This window comes from Staurois parvus, unplaced genomic scaffold, assembly GCF_062004578.1.
Source record: "Staurois parvus isolate SC_StPar_1 unplaced genomic scaffold, SC_StPar_1.0 ptg002229l, whole genome shotgun sequence".
Classification (NCBI taxonomy): domain Eukaryota; kingdom Metazoa; phylum Chordata; class Amphibia; order Anura; family Ranidae; genus Staurois; species Staurois parvus.
The window spans coordinates 204,148-224,117 of NW_028320025.1; the positions used below are offsets into that span (position 1 = coordinate 204,148).

General features: G+C 44.1%; 1 protein-coding gene across 1 annotated transcript in view; it reads right to left on the minus strand.

Annotated features, from left to right (window-relative positions):
- LOC149431509 (NACHT, LRR and PYD domains-containing protein 12-like) overlaps window positions 1–19,550 on the minus strand; it is a 62,628-nt gene extending 43,078 nt beyond the window's left edge. Inside the window, exons 1-4 of the mRNA XM_089665526.1 lie at window positions 19,428–19,550; window positions 13,804–13,958; window positions 7,209–7,380; window positions 1,898–1,963 (exon numbers count right to left, since the gene is read on the minus strand). Of these exons, the coding sequence (XP_089521652.1) occupies window positions 1,898–1,963; window positions 7,209–7,380; window positions 13,804–13,958; window positions 19,428–19,494 (460 nt within the window). The 5' untranslated portion in view covers window positions 19,495–19,550. The remainder of the gene's footprint in view (window positions 1–1,897; window positions 1,964–7,208; window positions 7,381–13,803; window positions 13,959–19,427) is intronic.
- Between the last annotated feature and the right edge of the window lie 420 nt (window positions 19,551–19,970).

Below are 19,970 nucleotides of genomic sequence, written 5' to 3' on the forward strand. Positions count from 1 at the left end.
GTGTACGGGATGTACAGGGTATACTGGATGTATGGGGTGTACTGGATGTATGGGATGTACGGGGTGAACAGGATGTATGGGATGTACGGGGTGTATGGGATTAGGAGGTGTACTGGATGTACGGGATGGTATTAGATGTATGGGATGTACGGGGATATAGGGGATGTACGAGGTGTAGGGGTGTATTGGATGTATGGGATGTACAGGATGTAGGGGGTGTACAGGATGTATGGGGTGTACTGGATGTAGGGATGTTAGGGGTGTACTGGATGTAGGGGATGTGTCACGGAACTGGTCTTTTAGCCCCCCATCCTCCAGGTTTGCTGCCTGCCACCCCCCACCCCTCAGCAGCCCCTAACTCCCCTGTCGCCGGCAATCTGGCCCCCTGCCGAGGGAGCATCCTGCTTCCCTGGCTGGGTGGCAGAAAGTCGGCCCCTCTGCTGTGAGTATCCACAGTCAGGCTCCCTCCTGTCACCCCCCTCCCTGTCCCCTCGTGCACATCTTCCCGCGCTCCATGCCCGACAGGAGCAAAGGCCGCGTTCCCTTTGTGGGTCCGTAGACATGGGGGCGGGGCCCATTGCCATGGTAACCCGACGCAAAGTCTCGGGTTACCACGGCAATGCGTCCGGCTCTGTACTGAAGACAGAGCAGGGCGCTGGTCCCGGGTGTTTGAGTGTGACTGAGGTCTGTGCTCCGTGCCAGCCTCCTCCATGCTTCCGTCCCCCTGCCCTCCTCTTACTGGCTCCCCTGCCTGCCAGTCTGCTGCTGAATTCCTCCCCTGTGTGGGTTAACTCTCCGCTGCCTGGATCTCCTCACTGTGGAGAAACCTTCTGCTGTCCCCGTGGGTCGGCTGCTGGATCTCTTCCCTGGAGGACTTAAACCTTTGTTCCCCATGAGCCTGTTGCCTGGATCTCTCCCCTGTGTGGACTTAACCCTTTGTTCCCCGTGAGCTTGCTGCCTGGATCTCTCCTCTGTTGCTCGTGAGCCTGGCAGACTTAACCCTTCGCTGCCTGGAGCTGCCTGTGTGGATTGACCCTGTGTGGACTGTAACCCTCAATCTCCCCACATCTAGTAAGTGGACTAACCCATTGCTGCCCAAAAGACTGAGCCCAATTCTCCCCAGGAACCCGAATTCTCAGGAAACCTCCACTCCCCTGTCCTACTGAACCCGGTGGACTATCAGCCCCCCATTGTCCCATATTGCCTTCCAGAGAACTTTACTGTGTTGCTGTGTCTGGTGTGGATCTGTGGACTAACGGATCTATTGTCTGTACCCCAAAAACCTCCTCAATAAACGCCCGCACGTCGGGTTCCGTGCGGTTTGTCTTTCTTCGCGTGCTCTCTCTCTGTGCTCCTGGTACTTGACAGGATGTATGGGGTGTACTGGATGTACTGGGTGTACAGGATGTACGGGATGTATGGAGTGTATGGGATGTGCGGGGTGTACTGGGTATATGGGGTGTTATGGATATACAGAATGTACGGAGTGTATGGGGTGTACTGGATGTAGGGGATGTATGGGGTGTACTGGATGTACAAGATATATGAAGTGTATGGGATGTACGGGTTGTATTGAGTGTGTGGGATGTTCAGGCATGTATGGGATGTACAGGGTGTATGTGATGTACGGGGTGTACTGGATGTAGGGGATGTACGGGATGTATGGAGTGTACAGGATGTATGGAGTGCATGGGATGTACAGGCATGTACAGGGTGTACAGACAAGCAGATATACTGACAGGAATCATCATTGAACTGTGGAGCGCCGTGGTAGTTCATTGAACACTGCAAGCCCATGGCCGCTAAGACTGTTGGGACTTGCAGTTCATTCATTCTGAGAATCCAGCAGAATCTGATCCCGTGTTTTATAAGATATAATGTGTTTTGTTTTTTTTACCTCTCAGCTCCGGAGTCAGTGAGTGTCCGAGTTCATCCAGCAGAATCTGACCCACCAGACGATCACCTATACAGAGGAATAGAAGATGACCGGTCTGAGTCATGTATGATTGAAGCTGACATTTCACAAACTACACATTAGATTTATGTCCAAACAAAAGAAAATACATTAAAGCTGAACTCGGGGATAAGGAAATATTGTGTGAATATATTCATCCTGTGTATTGTTCCTTGAATCTTGGTATGCTTTGTGTTCTTCCAGATCTGTGCAGTAATCAGTGTGAGACTTTAGTCTCTGTGCAGGAGTTTTCTGTAATAAAGACCGCTCACTGCTGCTCCCTCTCCTCTAAGCCGCCCATACACGGGTTGAACTTAGAAATTTTTTTCGAAAGAAAATTCTTTCGAAGTTTTAATTCTAATTTTGCATCACTAGTGGACCACAGAAATACCCGATTTTTGTTCCACCATTGAATTTGAGTTCTCGGGCATGTTGAAACTTTTTTGAAAAACAAACAAATTTCTAATCAATGATAGGAGAATCGTGTGAGAAATATAATAAAAAAAGAAATTAAGCCAGCCATACACGAGTCGATTTCCAAAAGAATGTTTTTTCGAAAGTCTTTTCTAAGAATTTTCATTCGCATTTCGCACCATTTGTAGGTCCATAGAAACAGCCGATTTTCATGTGACCATTTGAATGGCCGAATCAAATTTGAGTGATCGGGCATGTTGGAAATGTTTTTGAAAAATGAACAAATTTCTCATTAATGATGGGAGAATCGTGCGAGAAATACAATCGAAAAAGAAATGAGCTTGAGCTGTGACCTGGAAAGAAAAGAAAACTCTTGGTCACAAAAATTCTTTTCTGTAGCAACAATGAGGTGAAATTGAAGGCTTGGTTGGTTGAATTTTTGAAATCAATGGTGGCACCATCAGATTACAAAATACATGAAATTTCGGATTTTCTAAAGAAATTTGTTCAGAATTTGACCCGTGTATGGCCTGCATAGCACCAATTGTCACAGTGAAATATTTTAGTAGTGTTGTGTTACACTATTTGATTTATTATTATTTCTCTGTGACCATCAATTGTTTATTATTGCTCTGTATCTTTAAGCTACCTCCTGTCTAAGCTGAGCTCTTTCTCTCACCATACTTGTGTATACTCCTCCCCCCTGCCTCTCTCTGGTAATCATTCCACTGTATCCTGTCTTCCTGAATGCACCTTCCATGAGGTTTACAACATTAACGTTTTTCTACCTATGATTATTCTCCATTAAACTGAACATTCAAATGGGTTTCCTCATCTGAGTTTATTCATTGAGTTCAACTGTCTGACCCGATGCAAGAGATAGATCCAACACCATGTGGTATAGCTGTATACATCGCTGAAGATATAAAGTTTATCGTCCTTGTAGCAAGTGAGCATACAGAGATGGACTCGGTCATCCATCTTGTTACGGATCTTCCATCTTGTATAATTTCTACTCCCAAATCAGTCTCCCTCCTCCAAATTCCCCCCTCCCTCAGGAATGTGGTATGTGTGTGCATGCTGAGTTCAAAAGGCAACAAGCCCCAGTGGGAGAGCTCCATGGCTATAAATCCCAACCTAGCTGGTGCCCAGATGTCTGTTGGCTTCTCAATCTGGGATATCGTAAAGCCATAAAACCAGTCCTTCACTGAGATTCAAAGACATTCCAGGTAGTCGTAAAACGGACTCACATTTAAAAATCCCATTTTCCATATAATTTTATATCTGGAGATATGGAAGACTTACATAAAAACCAGGCATATATTCAGATCGGTCACTTTAATACAAGTCGCCTGATATATTACACCCCCTAGCTTAAATCTACAGGAGAGTAGAAAATGATATCTCCTTAACCGTCCCACGCAGGTATGTCATATTTAATATCTAGACGTTCAGCCGATCATTCTGCATATTAATTTACTAGTGGCTAGGCTGCTACATGCACCGAGGGTAAGTTATGGGTCATGATATAAACTGCAAGGGATTTTGGTTCTCTGCTTCAGGGAGACACCCTGCTGAGTTCCTAGAAAAGCTGTTATGCTTGGAGTTAAGCTAAGCTGAGTAGGTTGTGTTGGAGTTGAAGATTCTCCCTTGTAACATCAGAACCAACTTTGGGAGACGGCCCTTTTGCTCTGAAACTTGAAAGCTGCTTAACCCAGGACTTTTGGCAAGTGCTTTACCTCCCTAAATTCCTTTCTGTTATCTCTTTGATGTGTTATTGCTCTCTGTATAGTTATATATACAGTGAGGAACAGAAGTATTTGAACACCCTGCGATTCTGCAAGTTTTCCCACTTAGAAATCATGGAGGGGTCTGAAATTCACATTGTAGGTGCATTCCCACTCTGAGAGACCGAATTAAAAAAAAAATTCAGGAAATCACATTGTATGATTTTTAAGGAATTTGTCTTGCACTGCTGAACATAAGTATTTGAACACCTGAGAAAATCAGTGTTAATATTTGGTACAGAAGCCTTTGTTTGCAATTACAGAGGTCAAACGTTTCCTGTAGTTCTTGGCCAGGTTTGCACTGCAACAGGGATTTTGGCCGACTCCTCCACACAGATCTCTTCTAGATCTGTCAGGTTTCGGGGCTGTTGCTGAGCAACATGAAGTTTCAGCTCCCTCCAAAGATGTTCTATTTTATTTAGATCTGGAGACTGGCTAGGCCACTTCAGAACCTTGATATGCTTCTTACGGAGCCACTCCTTGGTTATCCTGGCTGTGTCCTTCGGGTCGTTGTCATGTTGGAAGATCCAGTCACGACCCATCTTCAATGCTGTGACTGAGGGAGGGAGGTTGCTGCTCAAAATCTCACAATAAATGGCCCCATTCATCCTCCCCTTAATACAGTGCAGTTGTCCTGTCCCCTTTGCAGAAAAGCACCCGCAAAGCATGATGTTACCACCCCCATGCTTCACAGTAGAGATGGTGTTCTTGGGATGCAACTCATCCTTTTTCCTCCAAACACGACGAGTGAAGTTTAGACCAAACAGTTCTACTTTGGTCTCATCTGACTTTCTCCCATGCCTCTTCTGGATCATCCAGATGGTCATTGGCAAACTTCAGACAGGCCTGGACATGTGATGACTTGAGCAGGGAACCTTCCGCGCAATGCATGATTTGAAACCATGACGGCGTAGTGTTCTACCGACAGTGACCTTTGAAACTGTGGTCCCAGCTCTTTTCATGTCATTGACCAGCTCCTCCCTTGTAGTTCTGGGCTGATTCCTCACCTTTCTTCTCATCAGTGATACCCCACGAGGTGAGATCTTGCATGGAGCCCCAGTCCAAGGGAGACTGACAGTCGTCTTTAGCCTCTTCCATTTTCTAACAATTGCTCCAACAGTTGATCTATTTTCACGAAGCTGCTTGGCAATTGCCCCGTAGCCCTTTCCAGCCTTGTGGAGGTCCACAATTTTGTCTCTGGTGTCTTTCGACAGCTCTTTGGTCTTGCCCATGGTAGTAGTTGGCGTCTGACTGACTGTGGGGTGGAAAGGTGTCTTTAAAGAGCTCAGACAGGTGCTACTAAGTTAGATTAATGAGTGGAGTAGAGGTGGACTTTTTAAAAGGCACAGTAACATGTCTTTGAGAGTCAGAGTTCTTGCTGTTTCTTAGGTGTTCAAATACGTATGTTCAGCAGTGCAAGACAAATAAATTCTTTAAAAATCATACAATGTGATTTCCTGAATTTTTTTTTTAATTCTGTCTCTCAGAATGGGAATGCACCTACAAAGTGAATTTCAGACCCCTCCATGATTTCTAAGTGGGAGAACTTGCAAAATTGCAGGGTGTTCAAATACTTCTGTTCCTCACTGTATGTATATTGGCTACATCTTTTTCTGTAAATATTTTTATTGCACCCTTTTGACCTTTTAGTAATAAATCCTATTTTCTGAAAAGTGTTGAACTGTTTCTAAAGCTCTTTAATGCAAACTAAGAACCCCTGTCTCTGAAGAGCGCTACTGTGTGTGTTTAAACCTCTATATACCCTGCCTGCGGTGACAGTGGTATACAGACGATTATTCAAACATCATAATGTTATTGCTGAGTTTCCTCTTTCTCTGTAGAAAAAGGAGGTGATGGCAGTGTGAAGGGTTAATTGCGTAATTAACCTGACCCAGTAACAATCGCTCCCAGGCTGCAGGTATACAGATTGTGGTCCATTAGCTAGAAAATCTTTGTGTAAGGTGCAGCTGGGCGTGGCATTGTTACGTACATGACAGCGCAGTTTTAGATTGGCTAGTCCTTTGGTCACGAGTTTAGTGAGAAGAGCTGGGGTCTGACGCCGCGATCGTCACAGTCCTGTAGTCGAGTCAGAACAAGTAGTGAGGAGACCGAACAAGCTTTTCAGAAGATAGAAGTTTAGGAGTAATGTGGTCACATGGTTTACATTCCACAAAAAGATATTGGTAGAAAGTCTGTCTATCATGGCCGTGGATGGGGGGTACCACCAGTCCTCCTGTACAGGGCCCAAGCCAGCAGGGGGGCCCAAACAGCTGGGTGAATCGGATTTGGGCAGGGAGGGTGACCAGCATGGCAGGGGAGCAATTACTGGAACCAATCCCCTGTATAGCTCTCAGGGCCAGGACAAGGGGTGGGCAAGAGGGGCGGCTGCCCTGGGCACAGTGGTTTTCTGTAGGGATGGGGGCTCCTTCCATCAGTTACAAGCCTGACAGGAGTAGTGGCAGTGATGTTAACAAGTGTGTGACAGATGGGTATAGGATCCTCTAAGTTTACACATCATAAAACGGTGGGGTGGCGCAATTTGGTCTGTCCTTTTCTTCTCTCCCTTCTGCTGGCTTTCAGCTGCTGCAGAGAGAGTCATACAGGGGATTGTTTCTAGTAATTGCCCCCTGCTGCACCCAATGATCATCTTCCCTGTGCACCATACATTTCCCCTGCTGGCCAGGCCCCCCCTGTGTGCCCCCACCCCCGCAGTGCTGCCGGCTTCCCTCCTCTTCTTTTCACCGACAGCTGCAAACACACAATAGGATCCTTCAGGATCAGGGAGGATTTGATTTAAATCACAAGTGAAAAGGCTAGTACATAAAATATTATGTAATAATAATCAAGCCTTTTCACTAGTGACAGCGAGGTTTTCTGTATGGAAATGGGAAGGAGAGAAACTCTGTCAGGGAGGAAAAGAGAGAACAATGATAGTGTAGTTTGCCAGCAGTAGAGTTACATTTGGCTTAATTGGTGTCAGTTATTATTTTGGGGTAATTGGTGTTGATCATTATTTTATCACAATGTTGACTGATAACACAAAGTCCTGTTACCTCTCTGTGTGATCTCATCCAGAACAGCCAATAAATTCGGATGAGGACGATATTTTTTTAACATATAGAGACATTCCCAGAGTCCAATCACAGCTTCTCTTCCCCGATCCTGAATGTCTTGTAACAAGGTGTGAGAGAAGGAAGAGCGATCTTTTTCCATTGACAGGTATTTCTGCAAAAAGACATCTTATGATTGTTCCATTACCACATTTAGAAATGTAATTTCAATATATTGTGTTTTATTAGGTAAAACATAAAAAATAATTCTGGTTGCTCTGACCGCTCTGTTCAGAAAAGTAAATCCTGTCATGGTGAAGTTATACTGCCTGAACTCTGCCTGACATTTGTGTGCTTTTTCAGAAAGGCTCCTTCTAACACCAGCTGATGTAATAGGATCAGGGCTTTTTGTCAGCGAGAACGCGGTTCAGGTACCTCCAGCACTTATAGTGTTACTAAACCCTGGACCCTGCATTCACTATATCCGCCCTTCCTGGACCCCGTATTAACTATATCCGCTCTCCCCGGACCCCGCATTCACTATATCTGTTCTCCCCGGACCCCACATTCACTATATCCGCTCTCCCCGGATCCTACATTCATTATATCCAGTCTCCCTGGACCCCGCATTCACTATATCTGGTCTCCCTGGACCTCGCATTCACTATATCTGGTCTCCCTGGACCCCGCATTCACTATATCTGGTCTCCCCGGACCCCCCATTCACTATATCTGGTCTCCCCGGACCCCCCATTCACTATATCTGGTCTCCCCGGGCCCCCCATTCAGTATATCCGGTCTCCCCGGACCCCCCATTCACTATATCCGCTCTCCCCGGACCCCGCATTCACTATATCCGCTCTCCCCGGATCCTGCATTCACTATATCCGCTCTCCCTGGACCCTGCATTCACTATATCCGCTCTCCCCGGACCCTGCATTCACTATATCCGCTCTCCCTGGACCCTGCATTCACTATATCCGCTCTCCCTGGACCCTGCATTCACTAGATCTGGTCCCCCCGGACCCCGCACTCACTATATCTGGTCTCCCACAGTACACACAACATTTATTTTAATTATTTTAGTAAATATAAACTGCTAAATACCTTTTCTCATCAGGAGTATATAGCAGTCTTGGGACTTCTATCAGTGCCCAGCAGAGCACAGGTTAAAGCTTGTAGGAGAAGTTTTCTTTCTGCTTTAGGAGGATGCAGACCTCTGTCTGACCAGTGCTGATTGGCCCTGTGATGAGCACTCTCCCAAGGAAAAAAAAAAACTTCTCTAGCAATACACACCAAACTGAGCATGTGCAAAATGCCTGCGGTTCAGTCTGTCTTATCAGGAGATAAGTGGTAGTCACTTGAAAAACGGGAGGAATAAGACAGGATCAAACGGCCTTTTTACACAATGCAGAGGATTGACCCTTTAGGTTCCACAGTGAGTATAACAAGCATGCTTTACTGCATCTACAGACTGATTGTACTGTTGTGGGTTTAGTAACACTTGTATGTATGTAATGGCAAGGGAGGCTGGAGGGTCTATTGATGCTGGCTGCTGGGGATCTATTGTCACTAGAGGGGATATATTTTTGCATGGTGGTCTATTGTTGCTAGAGAGGGATCTATTGTTTCTGGGAGGTCAGTTGTTGCCAGAAGAGATCTACAGTAATGTTTAGGGAGGAGTCTATTGATGCTTGCTGCTGGGAGTCTATTCTTGCTGGGGTGGAATTTTGTTGTGATGGTTCATTGTTGCTGGGGTAATCTATTGTTGCTGGAGGGGGGAGCTAATGTTGCTGGCTGCAGAGTATTTTACTGTTTTTCTTATCATTAAGAAATTCCATACAAAATAATACTTGGCTCTGTATTCTCTAAGGAGCGGTACTTGGGTGGGTAGGGGGTGGAGCCAAGGGACGGTGCTCAGAGGTGGGTAGTGGGTGGAACCAAGGGACGGTGCTCAGAGGTGGGTAGGGGGTGGAACCAAGGGACGGTGCTCAGAGGTGGGTAGTGGATGGAACCAAGGGACGGTGCTCAGAGGTGGGTAGTTGGTGGAACCAAGGGATGGTGCTCCTGCACCCATTCTCTGAGGAAAAAAAGCCCTGACTAGGATACTAACAGAGCTGCAGGCAATACAGAGATGGTAGATAGGAGGACAACAACCTCCTCGATCCACTACAGTCTGGCTTCCCCTACACTCCACCGAAACCGCCCTACTCAAAATCACTAATGACCTGCTAACCGCCAAAGCTAATGGCCACTACTCAGTCCTCTTACTCCTCGACCTTTCCGCGGCCTTCGACACAGTTAACCACCCCCTCCTCCTTAATAAACTACACTCCCTTGGCATCAGAGACTCCATTCTCTCCTGGCTCTCCTCCTATCTATCCCAACGCTCCTTCAGCGTTATCTATAACGCTACCACCTCCCCCTCTCTCCCCCTCTCTGTTGGGTCCCCCAAGGCTCTGTCCTCGGGCCCCTTCTCTTCTCCATCTACACCTCCTCCCTCGGCAAACTCCCACGGCTTCAACTATCACCTCTATGCCGATGACACACAAATTTACCTCTCCACCCCTCACCTCACCCCTTCAGTCTCTGCCCGTATCACCCACCTAATGAACAACATATCAGACTGGATGTCGATCCATTTCCTCAAATTGAACCTTTCCAAAACCGAGCTCCTGATTTTCCCCCCAGCCCGTGCCCCCCATCCTCTCCATCACCACCAACAACGCCACCATCAGTCCCACCCCACAAGCCAAAGTCCTAGGTGTCACTCTAGACTCAAACCTGTCCTTCCAACCCCATGTCCAATCATTGGCAAACTCATGCAGGCTCCACCTCCGCAACATCTCCAAAATACGTTCGTTCCTAACCCCAGACACTACTAAACAACTCGTTCACTCCCTTATTATCTCAAGTCTGGACTACTGCAACTCCCTTCTCACCGGCCTACCTCATCGCAGACTATCCCCGCTTCAGTCTATCCTGAACTCAGCGGCCAGACTCATCCACCTCACCAACTGCTCCGCTTCTGCCACCCCCCTCTGTCATTCCCTCCACTGGCCTCCACTCAGTGTCCTCCACCCCCTCTGTCATTCCCTCCACTGGCTCCCGATTGCGCAAAGCATTAAATTCAAACTACTAACACTGACATACAAAGCCATTCATAATGTTGCCCCAAACTACCTCACCGACCTGATACCCGAATACCACCCAACCCGTAATCTTCGCTCCTCACAAGACCTACTACTTTCTAGCTCCCTGGTCTCCAACTCCCACGCCCGACTGCAGGACTTCTCCAGGACTTCCCCCATCCTCTGGAACTCACTACCCCAATCCATCAGACTGTCACCTACCCTCCTCACCTTTAGGCACACCCTGAAAACCCATCTCTTCAGGGAAGCCTACCCCGCCCTCACCTAACAGCCAATCTCCTCCACTCCATTTCCCACAGCCACTTCCTCCTGTACCACTATCCCCTCCCTCCTAGATTGTAAGCTTGAAAGAGCAGGGCCCCTGAATCCCTCATGTTCTGTTTTGTTACTGTATTGTCTCATGTACTGTCACCCACTATAATGTACAGCGCTGAGCAAACCTTTTAGCGCTATATAAATACTGTATAATAATAATAGCCAAAAAAAGGTTGTTGTTGGAGCTGGAAGTGCTTTATAAAAAAAAATGAACTGTAAGCATATATTATTTTATTGATTTACAGCATTTAATAGAAAGGTTCAACTCCCGGAGATCGCTTAGAGCAGAACTTTCAGAAATCAGAGAATTGGGAGCATGGAGGTCAGTGTGATTATCTCACTTCTTACTCACTTTTACATGGAGTTGATTATAAGGCATGTGATCAGCAGGTCAAGCAAAGACATGATTACTCGACCACCTATTTTTTATACCTTTTTTGCATATTTTAAATTACATTTTTGTTTCTTTTTTTAATTTTTTAAAAGCTTTTTATTCTAGATGCTACAAAACATCAATTCAATGTTGCTAGGCCAGTCATGCTTATAGCTTTCAACAGAAAACTTTTTTTTTTAAATAATTTTGAGACAATTTTTGGAAAAATTTCACAGCAAAATCAAGTTGGGCGATATTTGCTGCTTGCCCCCAATAAAAATGCAGAGAGCGATAGGAAGAGGTATCACCCACATGGAAGAAAAATATATTTGAAATATAATTTAAAAATATCATTCCCAAATATATTGACATATATTTGAAATACTATAATTTTGGCCGTATTCAGTATGTATTTCAAAATATATTTTTATATATATATATATATATATATATATATATACATACATATACACACACACACACACTGCATGTTGAAATGCGTTTTTTATATATTACAAAATATTTGAAAAATATTTTTAAAAATGTTTTTTAAATATTCTTTAGATTTTTTTAAAATATTAAAAAGTAATTTTAACATATATTTGTAAATGCATTCCAAAAATGTAGATTAAATGTAATTTTAAAGACATACAGTATATTTGAAAATTAATTTTTAAAAATATTTTTTATATATTCTGTAGTAAAAATGCATCTCAACATACAGTATATATATATATATATATATATATATATATATATATATATATAGTAAAGGAAATAAGTATTTGATCCCCTGCTGATTTTTAATATTTGCCAACTCACAAAGAAATGATCAGTCTAAAAATCGAATGGTAGGTATATTGTAACAATGAAAGACGGAATAGCAACAAAAAATTCAGCAGAAATGCATGTCTAACAAATGATGCACTGATTTACATGTTCATGAGGGAAATAAGTATATGATCCCCTATCATTCGGCAGGATTTCTGGCTACCAGGTGTCTTTCATACAGGTAACAAGCTGAGATTAGAAGAAGTGTCTTAAAGGGAGTGCTGCTAATCTCATTTTGTTACCTGTATAAAAGACACCTGTCCACAGGAGCAATCAAACAATCAGATTCCAAACTCTCCACCATGGCAAAGATCAAAGAGCTGTCCAAAGATGTCAGGGACATGATAGTAGACCTACACAAGGCTGGACTGGGCTACCAAACTATGGCCAAGCAGCTTGGTGAGAAGGTGACAACAGTTGGTGCAATCATTCACAAATGGAAGAAACACAAAACAACTGTCAGTCTCCCTAGGTCTGTTGCACCATGCAAGATCTCACCTCGTGAAGTGTCAATGATCATGAGAACAGTGAGGAAGAACTACACATGAGGATCTTGTCAATGATCTCCAGGCAGCTGGGACCACAGTCACCAAGAAAACAATTGGTAACACACTACGCCGACAAGGACTGAAATCCTGCAGTGCCCGCGAGGTCCCTCTGCTCAAGAAAGCACATGTCCAGGCCCGTCTGAAGTTTGCTACTGAACATCTGAATGATGCAGAGGAGGACTGGTGGGAAGTGTGGTTAGATGAGACCAAAATCAAACTCTTTGGCATCAACTCAACTTGCCGTGTTTGGAGGAGGAATGCTGCCTATGACCCCAAGAACACCATTCCAACTGTCAGACATGGTGGTGGAAACATTCTTCTTTGGGGGTGTTTTTCTGCTAAGGGGACAGGACAACTGCACCGCATCAAAGGGACGATGGACGGGGCAATGTACCGTCAAATCTTGGGTAAGAACCTTCTTCCCTCAGCCAGGGCATTGAAAATGGGTCAAAGATGGGTGTTCCAGCATGACAATGACCTAAAAAAAACCTGGCCAAGGCAACAAAGGAGTGGCTCGAGAAGAAGCACATTAAGGTCCTGGTTGAAAATCCGATTGAAAATCTGTGGAGGGAGCTGAAAGTTTGAGTTGCCAAACGTCAGCCACCAAACCTTAATGACTTGGAGAGGATCTGCTAAGAGGAGTGGGCCAAAATCCCTCCTGAAATGTGTGCAAACCTGGTGGCCAACTACAGGAAACATCTGACCTGTGATTGCCAACAAGGGATTTGTCACCGAGTACTAAGTCATGTTTTGTGAAGGGGATCAAATACTTATTTCCCTCATGAACATGCAAATCAGTCATCATTTGTTAGACATGCATTTCTGCTGAATTTTTTTGTTGATATTCTGTCTCTCAGTGTTACAATACACCTACCATCTGATTTTTAGACTGATCATTTCTTTGTGAGATGTGCAAACATTCAAAATCAGCAGGGGATCAAATACTTGTTTCCTTCACTGTATATATATTTATTGAAATATACTGAATAGGGCCAAAATTATAATATTTCAAATATATTTTTCTTCCATGTGGGATGTCTAATATGTATATGGAGTCATGGATGTGAGGCTTCTGTGATGTGAAAAGAAACAACATAACACCGCGGACAACATACACATACAGTCATGTTTGCTTTTTTAAAAAAAATACTTATATTCTGGTGGCAACAGTTGTGTAAATGGCTTTAAAAGTTGTATGTGGGATGTAATGAAGTGCTGATATGATCACATTTATCTTGTGGATTTATTATAAAGTTCAATTATTTATGATCAGTATGGAGTGATTTGGTGTACAATTATAAAGGATTGGGTGCTTTATATGGAGTTCCCCTGTACCACACATACTGTATTTTACTGTATGAAATGTAGAAATATCTTACATCCGTGTTTAAAACTTTCCGAGATTGTAGTTCTACCAGGATGGAATGAGGGTTCATGTTCTCCAGGATGTAGGTCAGATCATCTCTGTAATACTCGTATATCCTCCTCAGTGATGGATCGTCATACTCAGACAGCTGACGGAGGAAGTTGTCATCTAGAAAAAGCAGAGATAATCACATTTTCTGGCCTTCCTAAAACCAGCTTTATAAATGCTGTGAATTTACTTCCACCACAAACTTTTACTTCTATGCTGGATCAATGCTCTGCAATTGGAGGGATGTAACAAAAATGTAGGCCCAGAGCAAAAAAAAAAAAAAAAAATAAGTGCAGGGAGGACATGACTAAGGGGAATAGAGGGACAACAGAGGGTTAAATGATGGGTAGGAAGTTTTTGGGGATAATGGCTTACCTTATTGGATTAAGGATGTTGGGGAGGGTCTCCCAGGGAGGAAAAGGAGTGTCTGACCTCAGGAAGTCCAGTGGGGGAATTTTGGAAGAAGAAGAAGCTTGCCACCCTCCCTCCTTTTCGTGCTTTGGTTTTGATTGCCACAGCGGCCTTGGTGGTGGTTGGTCTTTGGAGGAGGAAAGAATTCTGGATGGAGACAGATTCGGGACCCATCAGTGGTATGGGGACCTTGGTACATTCCAAGGGGTTAACTCGGAATAGGTAAAATGGTGGTCACTGCGGAAAAGTAGGGTTATCTCCGAGCCGGTGTGTTGCGGCTGGGGATTAATAGGATTGTCCCCCAGCCGGTGGGTTGCAGCTGGAGATAAGTAGGATTGTCCCGGAGCCGGTGGGTTGCAGCTGGGGAGAAGTAGGTTTGTCCCCGAGCAGGTGGTTTGCGGCAGGGGATAAGTAGGATTGTCCCGGAGCCAGTGTGTTACGGCTGGAGATAAGTAAGATTGTTCCTGAGTTGGTGGGTTTTGGCTGGAGATAAGTAGGATTGTCCCCGAGCCGGTGGGTTGCGGCTGGGGATAAGTAGGATTGTCCCCGAGCCAGTGGTTTGCGGCTGGGGATAAGTAGGATTGTCCCCGAGCCGGTGGGTTGCGGCTGGAGAGAAGTAGGATTGTCCACGAGCCGGTGTGTTGAGGCTGGGGATAAGTAGGATTGTCCCGAGCCGGTGTGTTGCGGCTGGGGATAAGTAGGATTGTCCCCGAGCCGGTGGGTTGCGGCTGGGGATAAGTAGGATTGTCCCCGAGCCGGTGGGTTGCGGCTGGGGATAAGTAGGATTGTCCTCGAGCCGGTGGGTTGCGGCTGGGGATAAGTAGGATTGTCCCCAAGCCGGTGAGTTGCTTCTGGGGATAAGTAGAATTGTCCCCGGGCCGGTGGGTTGCGGCTGGAGAGAAGTAGGATTGTCCACGAGCCGGTGTGTTGAGGCTGGGGATAAGTAGGATTGTCCCCGAGCCGATGGGTTGCGGCTGGGGGCCTAAGTTGAAAGAATGTTTTTCACAAAAGTGAAGTTGGGTTTATGGCCCTCAAATGACCACCACATTTTTCCTCTGTTGATAATTTGGAATGTTATGTTATTTATGTTGATATAATTTATTGGTTAATAAAAGCCTGCTATGGCCATTTTGACTCCAAAAGCATGGTTTGTGTATTTTGTATAGCTGGGTCGGTGGAGGGTATGGCCTAGCAGGCTGGGTTAGGTTAGAAGGCGTACAGTCAGGTCCATAAATATTGGGACATCGACACAATTCTAACATTTTTGGCTCTATACACCACAATGGATTTGAAATGAAACAAACAAGATGTGCTTTAACTGCAGACTGTCATCTTTAATTTGAGGGTATTTACATCCAAATCAGGTGAACGGTGTAGGAATTACAACAGTTTGCATATGTGCCTCCCACTTGTTAAGGGACCAAAAGTAATGGGACAATTGGCTTCTCAGCTATTCCATGGCCAGGTGTGTGTTATTCCCTCATTACCCCAATTACAATGAGCAGATAAAAGGTCCAGAGTTCATTTCAAGTGTGCTATTTGCATTTGGAATCTGTTGCTGTCAACTCTCAAGAAGAAATCCAAAGAGCTGTCACTATCAGTGAAGCAAGCCATCATTAGGCTGAAAAAACAAAACAAACCCATCAGAAAGATAGCAAAAACATTAGGCGTGGCCAAAACAACTGTTTGGAACATTCTTAAAAAGAAGGAACGCACCGGTGAGCTCAGCAACACCAAAAGACCCGGAAGACCACGGAAAACACCGAAGAATTCTTTCCTTGGTGAAGAAAACACCCTTCACAACAGTTGGCCAGATCAAGAATACTCTCCAGGAGGTAGGTGTATGTGTGTCAAAGTCACCAATCAAGAGAAGACTTCACCAGAGTGAATACAGAGGGTTCACAACAAGATGGGAACCATTGGTGAGCCTCAAAAACAGGAAGGCCAGATTAGAGTTTGCCAAACGACATCTAAAAAAGCCTTCACAGTTCTGGAACAACATCCTATGGACAGATGAGACCGACATCAACTTGTACCAGAGTGATGGGAAGAGAAGAGTATGGAGAAGGAACTGCTCATGATCCTAAGCATACCACCTCATCAGTGAAGCATGGTGGTGGTAGTGTCATGGCGTGGGCATGTATGGCTGCCAATGGAACTGGTTCTCTTGTATTTATTGATGATGTGACTGCTGACAAAAGCAGCCGGATGAATTGTGAAGTGTTTCGGGCAATATTATCTGCTCATATTCAGCCAAATGCTTCACAACTCATTGGACGCTTCACAGTGCAGATGGACAATGACCCAAAGCATACTGCAAAAGCAATTCACTTGCTGAAGACAAAACTAAAGGAAAAATGCCCCAAGAACAAGCAGGCAGTGAAGACAGTTGCATTAGAGGCCTGGCAGAGCATCACCAGGGATTAAACCCAGCGTCTGGTGATGTCTATGCGTTCCAGACTTCAGGCTGTAATTGACTGCAAAGGATTTGCAACCAAGTATTAAAAAGTGAAAGTTTGATTTATGATTATTATTCTGTCCCGTTACTTTTGGTCCCTTAACAAGAGGGAGGCACATATGCAAACTGTTGTAATTCCTACACCGTTCACCTGATTTGAATGTAAATACCCTCAAATTAAAGCTGACAGTCTGCAGTTAAAGCACATCTTGTTTGTTTAATTTCAAATCTATTGTGGTGGTGTATAGAGCCAAAAATGTTAGAATTGTGTCGATGTCCCAATATTTATGGACCTGACTGTATATTCTACCCTTGTCATGACATTTCTATAAGGAGCACAGGAGGTGGGGATCACTATAAGGACCATTACATGAATTGCCCTGTGATTGGGGATTTATATTTGTACATCCCAAGCCAACCAACTATGAATCCTTACTGATCTACGGTTATGCTTACCATGATTATGAAAAACAAATTGTGTGAGACTAAGGCAAGAAACATCTGGAAATTGCAAGAATGTAAACAATGTTGTATAAAAAAACATTTCATTTGTGTAGATTTTATCAAAATTGTCTTTATGAAACTAATGTTTGTTCTGATTTTGTTTTTCAGGGTGAGCATAGGTGGCGGTGAAAGGGACAGTGTGAAGGGATTGGATTGGAGAACTATGTTGGTGTAGGGAGAGTTATTGTAGGGGTAGTTTGAAGTCTGAGAATAATGGTGGATACGGGATTTTCTGTATATGTTAAATTTTACTTAACTGCTTCCCGTCTGCCCTATAGCAGAAGTACTGCAACAGGGCGGCACGGGTGCACAAAATCACATATATGTACGTGATCCAGCCTTTCCGGTTAGGGGGCGCGTGCGAATGCTGTGCGCAAGCTACCCATGCCAACATTTCCGGCCTCAGCTGTCAATCACCAGGTCCCATCCTGTGATTACTCGTCGGCGCCCGGTGATTGCCGAGTATCTCCGATGGGGGGGGTGGGGGAAGAACTGTTTGTACACAAAACAGTTCTTTCCCCTGTCAGCTCCTGCACACTGCTTTGCATGGCTCTGCTTAGCACAGCCATACAAAGCAGTGTGCTTACAGTAAAGCACAAACACAGCCCAGTATTTAAAACAGCACACAGTTAACCCTTTGATCACTCCAGATGTTAACCCCTTCCTCCATATTCAACATCCCCATGTGTCCAAACAAGTCGTATAACTCCAAAACAAAAACAAACTAAAATAGTGTATTACCTCAATATAATCAATTCGGTATATACTTCACAGATAAATCAAAACGTGCAAAAAAGATTCAAACTGTGAGCAACACGTGAATCGTGAAATCACTCTGTGTACACTCTATATGCATATGTGAACACTCTGTGTACGCTCCTAAATAAAGATTGTGAACACTTCTAGGTAACTGAAATGCATACAATTACCCTAAATCAAGTAATAGCAAGCCTTTTGAGTACACCCTGGACTCTCACTCCAGTCTTGCTGTTACTTCCTGGACTCTCACTCCAATATATTACAGACCTCCAGAGTAGGATTCCAATACTTTGATTAGTTACTCCTCATATATCCATCATCCTTGTAGATAGAGAGAAAGAAGCCCACATAGTGTAGTATTTCAAGTGTATTTCATACATTTATTGCAGTGCTTACATTAAGTTCTCATCAATCAGCAGCAGGTTCCCATGCCCCAGCCCAGAGCAGCTTCCTGGAACACTGCAATGCCAAATCCAACAACAAAGATGGCCGCTCTGCCACTTCCGGTTTTCGTGTAACGTCAGACGTCACGTCCCCTGATGCGTTTTGTCACCTCCGGACTTCTTCTCTTAGAAACGCTCCCAAACTTCACCCCGACCAGATTTACAATGAACACTTAACATAGAAGTAAAGTGACTTTGATGCAAAAACAATTGCAGTAACATGGTCCACTAAGACACCATTCATCGACCAGAAGGACACTTCCTCGATGTCTGCAGGCGCTCTGTTAGTTTGGATTTTCCCTCCGCCCACCTCCAAACTCACGGTTTGAATCTTTTTTGCACGTTTTGATAAATGTATCTGTAAAGTACATATCTAATCGATTATATTGAGGTAATACACTATTTTAGTTTTTGGTTTTTTTTTTGGTTTTGAGGTATACGACTTGTTTGGACACATGGGGATGTTGAAGTTGAATACGGAGGAATAATTTACTCAGACTTTTTTTGGACTTTGCACTTCTAATTTTTGACACAAAAAGGTTTATTCATATTTTTACTTTCAAGGGTGAAAGTGGGACTTTTTGGAGTGTCACACAGGGTTATATTATTGTTTGTTTATTAATTTTTTGGATACCGAATGTATCTCACCATTTAACCCCTTCCTGCCCAGTGCCATCAGTACAGTGTCAGTGCTTTTTATTAGCGCTGATCACTATATTGGTGTCACTGGGGATGTCAGTGACACCAAGTAAGTTCCCCCCAGTGTCAGAATGCCCACCGCAGTCCTGCTATAAGTTGGGAGTTGCAGGCTGGCTGGCAAGTTAAGCTGGGAATTTTTTTAGGAGGGGTGGGCTCCCTCAGGTCCACCTGACCTTTAGATGAGTTTTAGATATGGAAATTTTTAGCGGGGGTTCCCTGAGACCGAACATTATTTCAAGGGTTCCGAGGCGTTTAAAAGGTTGAGAAAGGCTGATATATATATAAAAGACAAGCCGTGACTGATTTCTTGATTACTAGGAATGGTGACTCTTCTCCGGCGTCCCAACAAATTTTCGAAGGCCCTTCTCCAACTCTTCGCCATCTTTTTTTCTTGCTCTTTGTTTTACAGCCGAATTCCAGTCATGCCACGGAACACCTAGACACAGACATACATTGTGACTAATGGCTACTAGGTTGTCCAGATCCCCCAGAAGAAGTAAGATGTCTGAGACTTCATTTCCTGATACAGATTAAAATTTCTATGGAACTTTTTTTTTTTTTTTTTAACATATATATCCAAAACTAAAAACCGGAGACAAACCGCTTTTACCGAACTCCAGGCAGATATAATAGACAGAAAATAATAGAGCTCTGTAGTTATTAACACTCGTCCATCATTAAATGAACATTTTAAATGCAAGCAATGTTGTAAGAAAGAATTTAAATAAAACATGAAGCTTTGGACTCTTCGAATGCAAAAAAAATTTGCATATCTCTGTACTAATAGACTCCTGATGTGTCACTCCTGCTGTGCTATGATAACAATAAAGATAGCTAAAAATAAATTAAAACACTTAA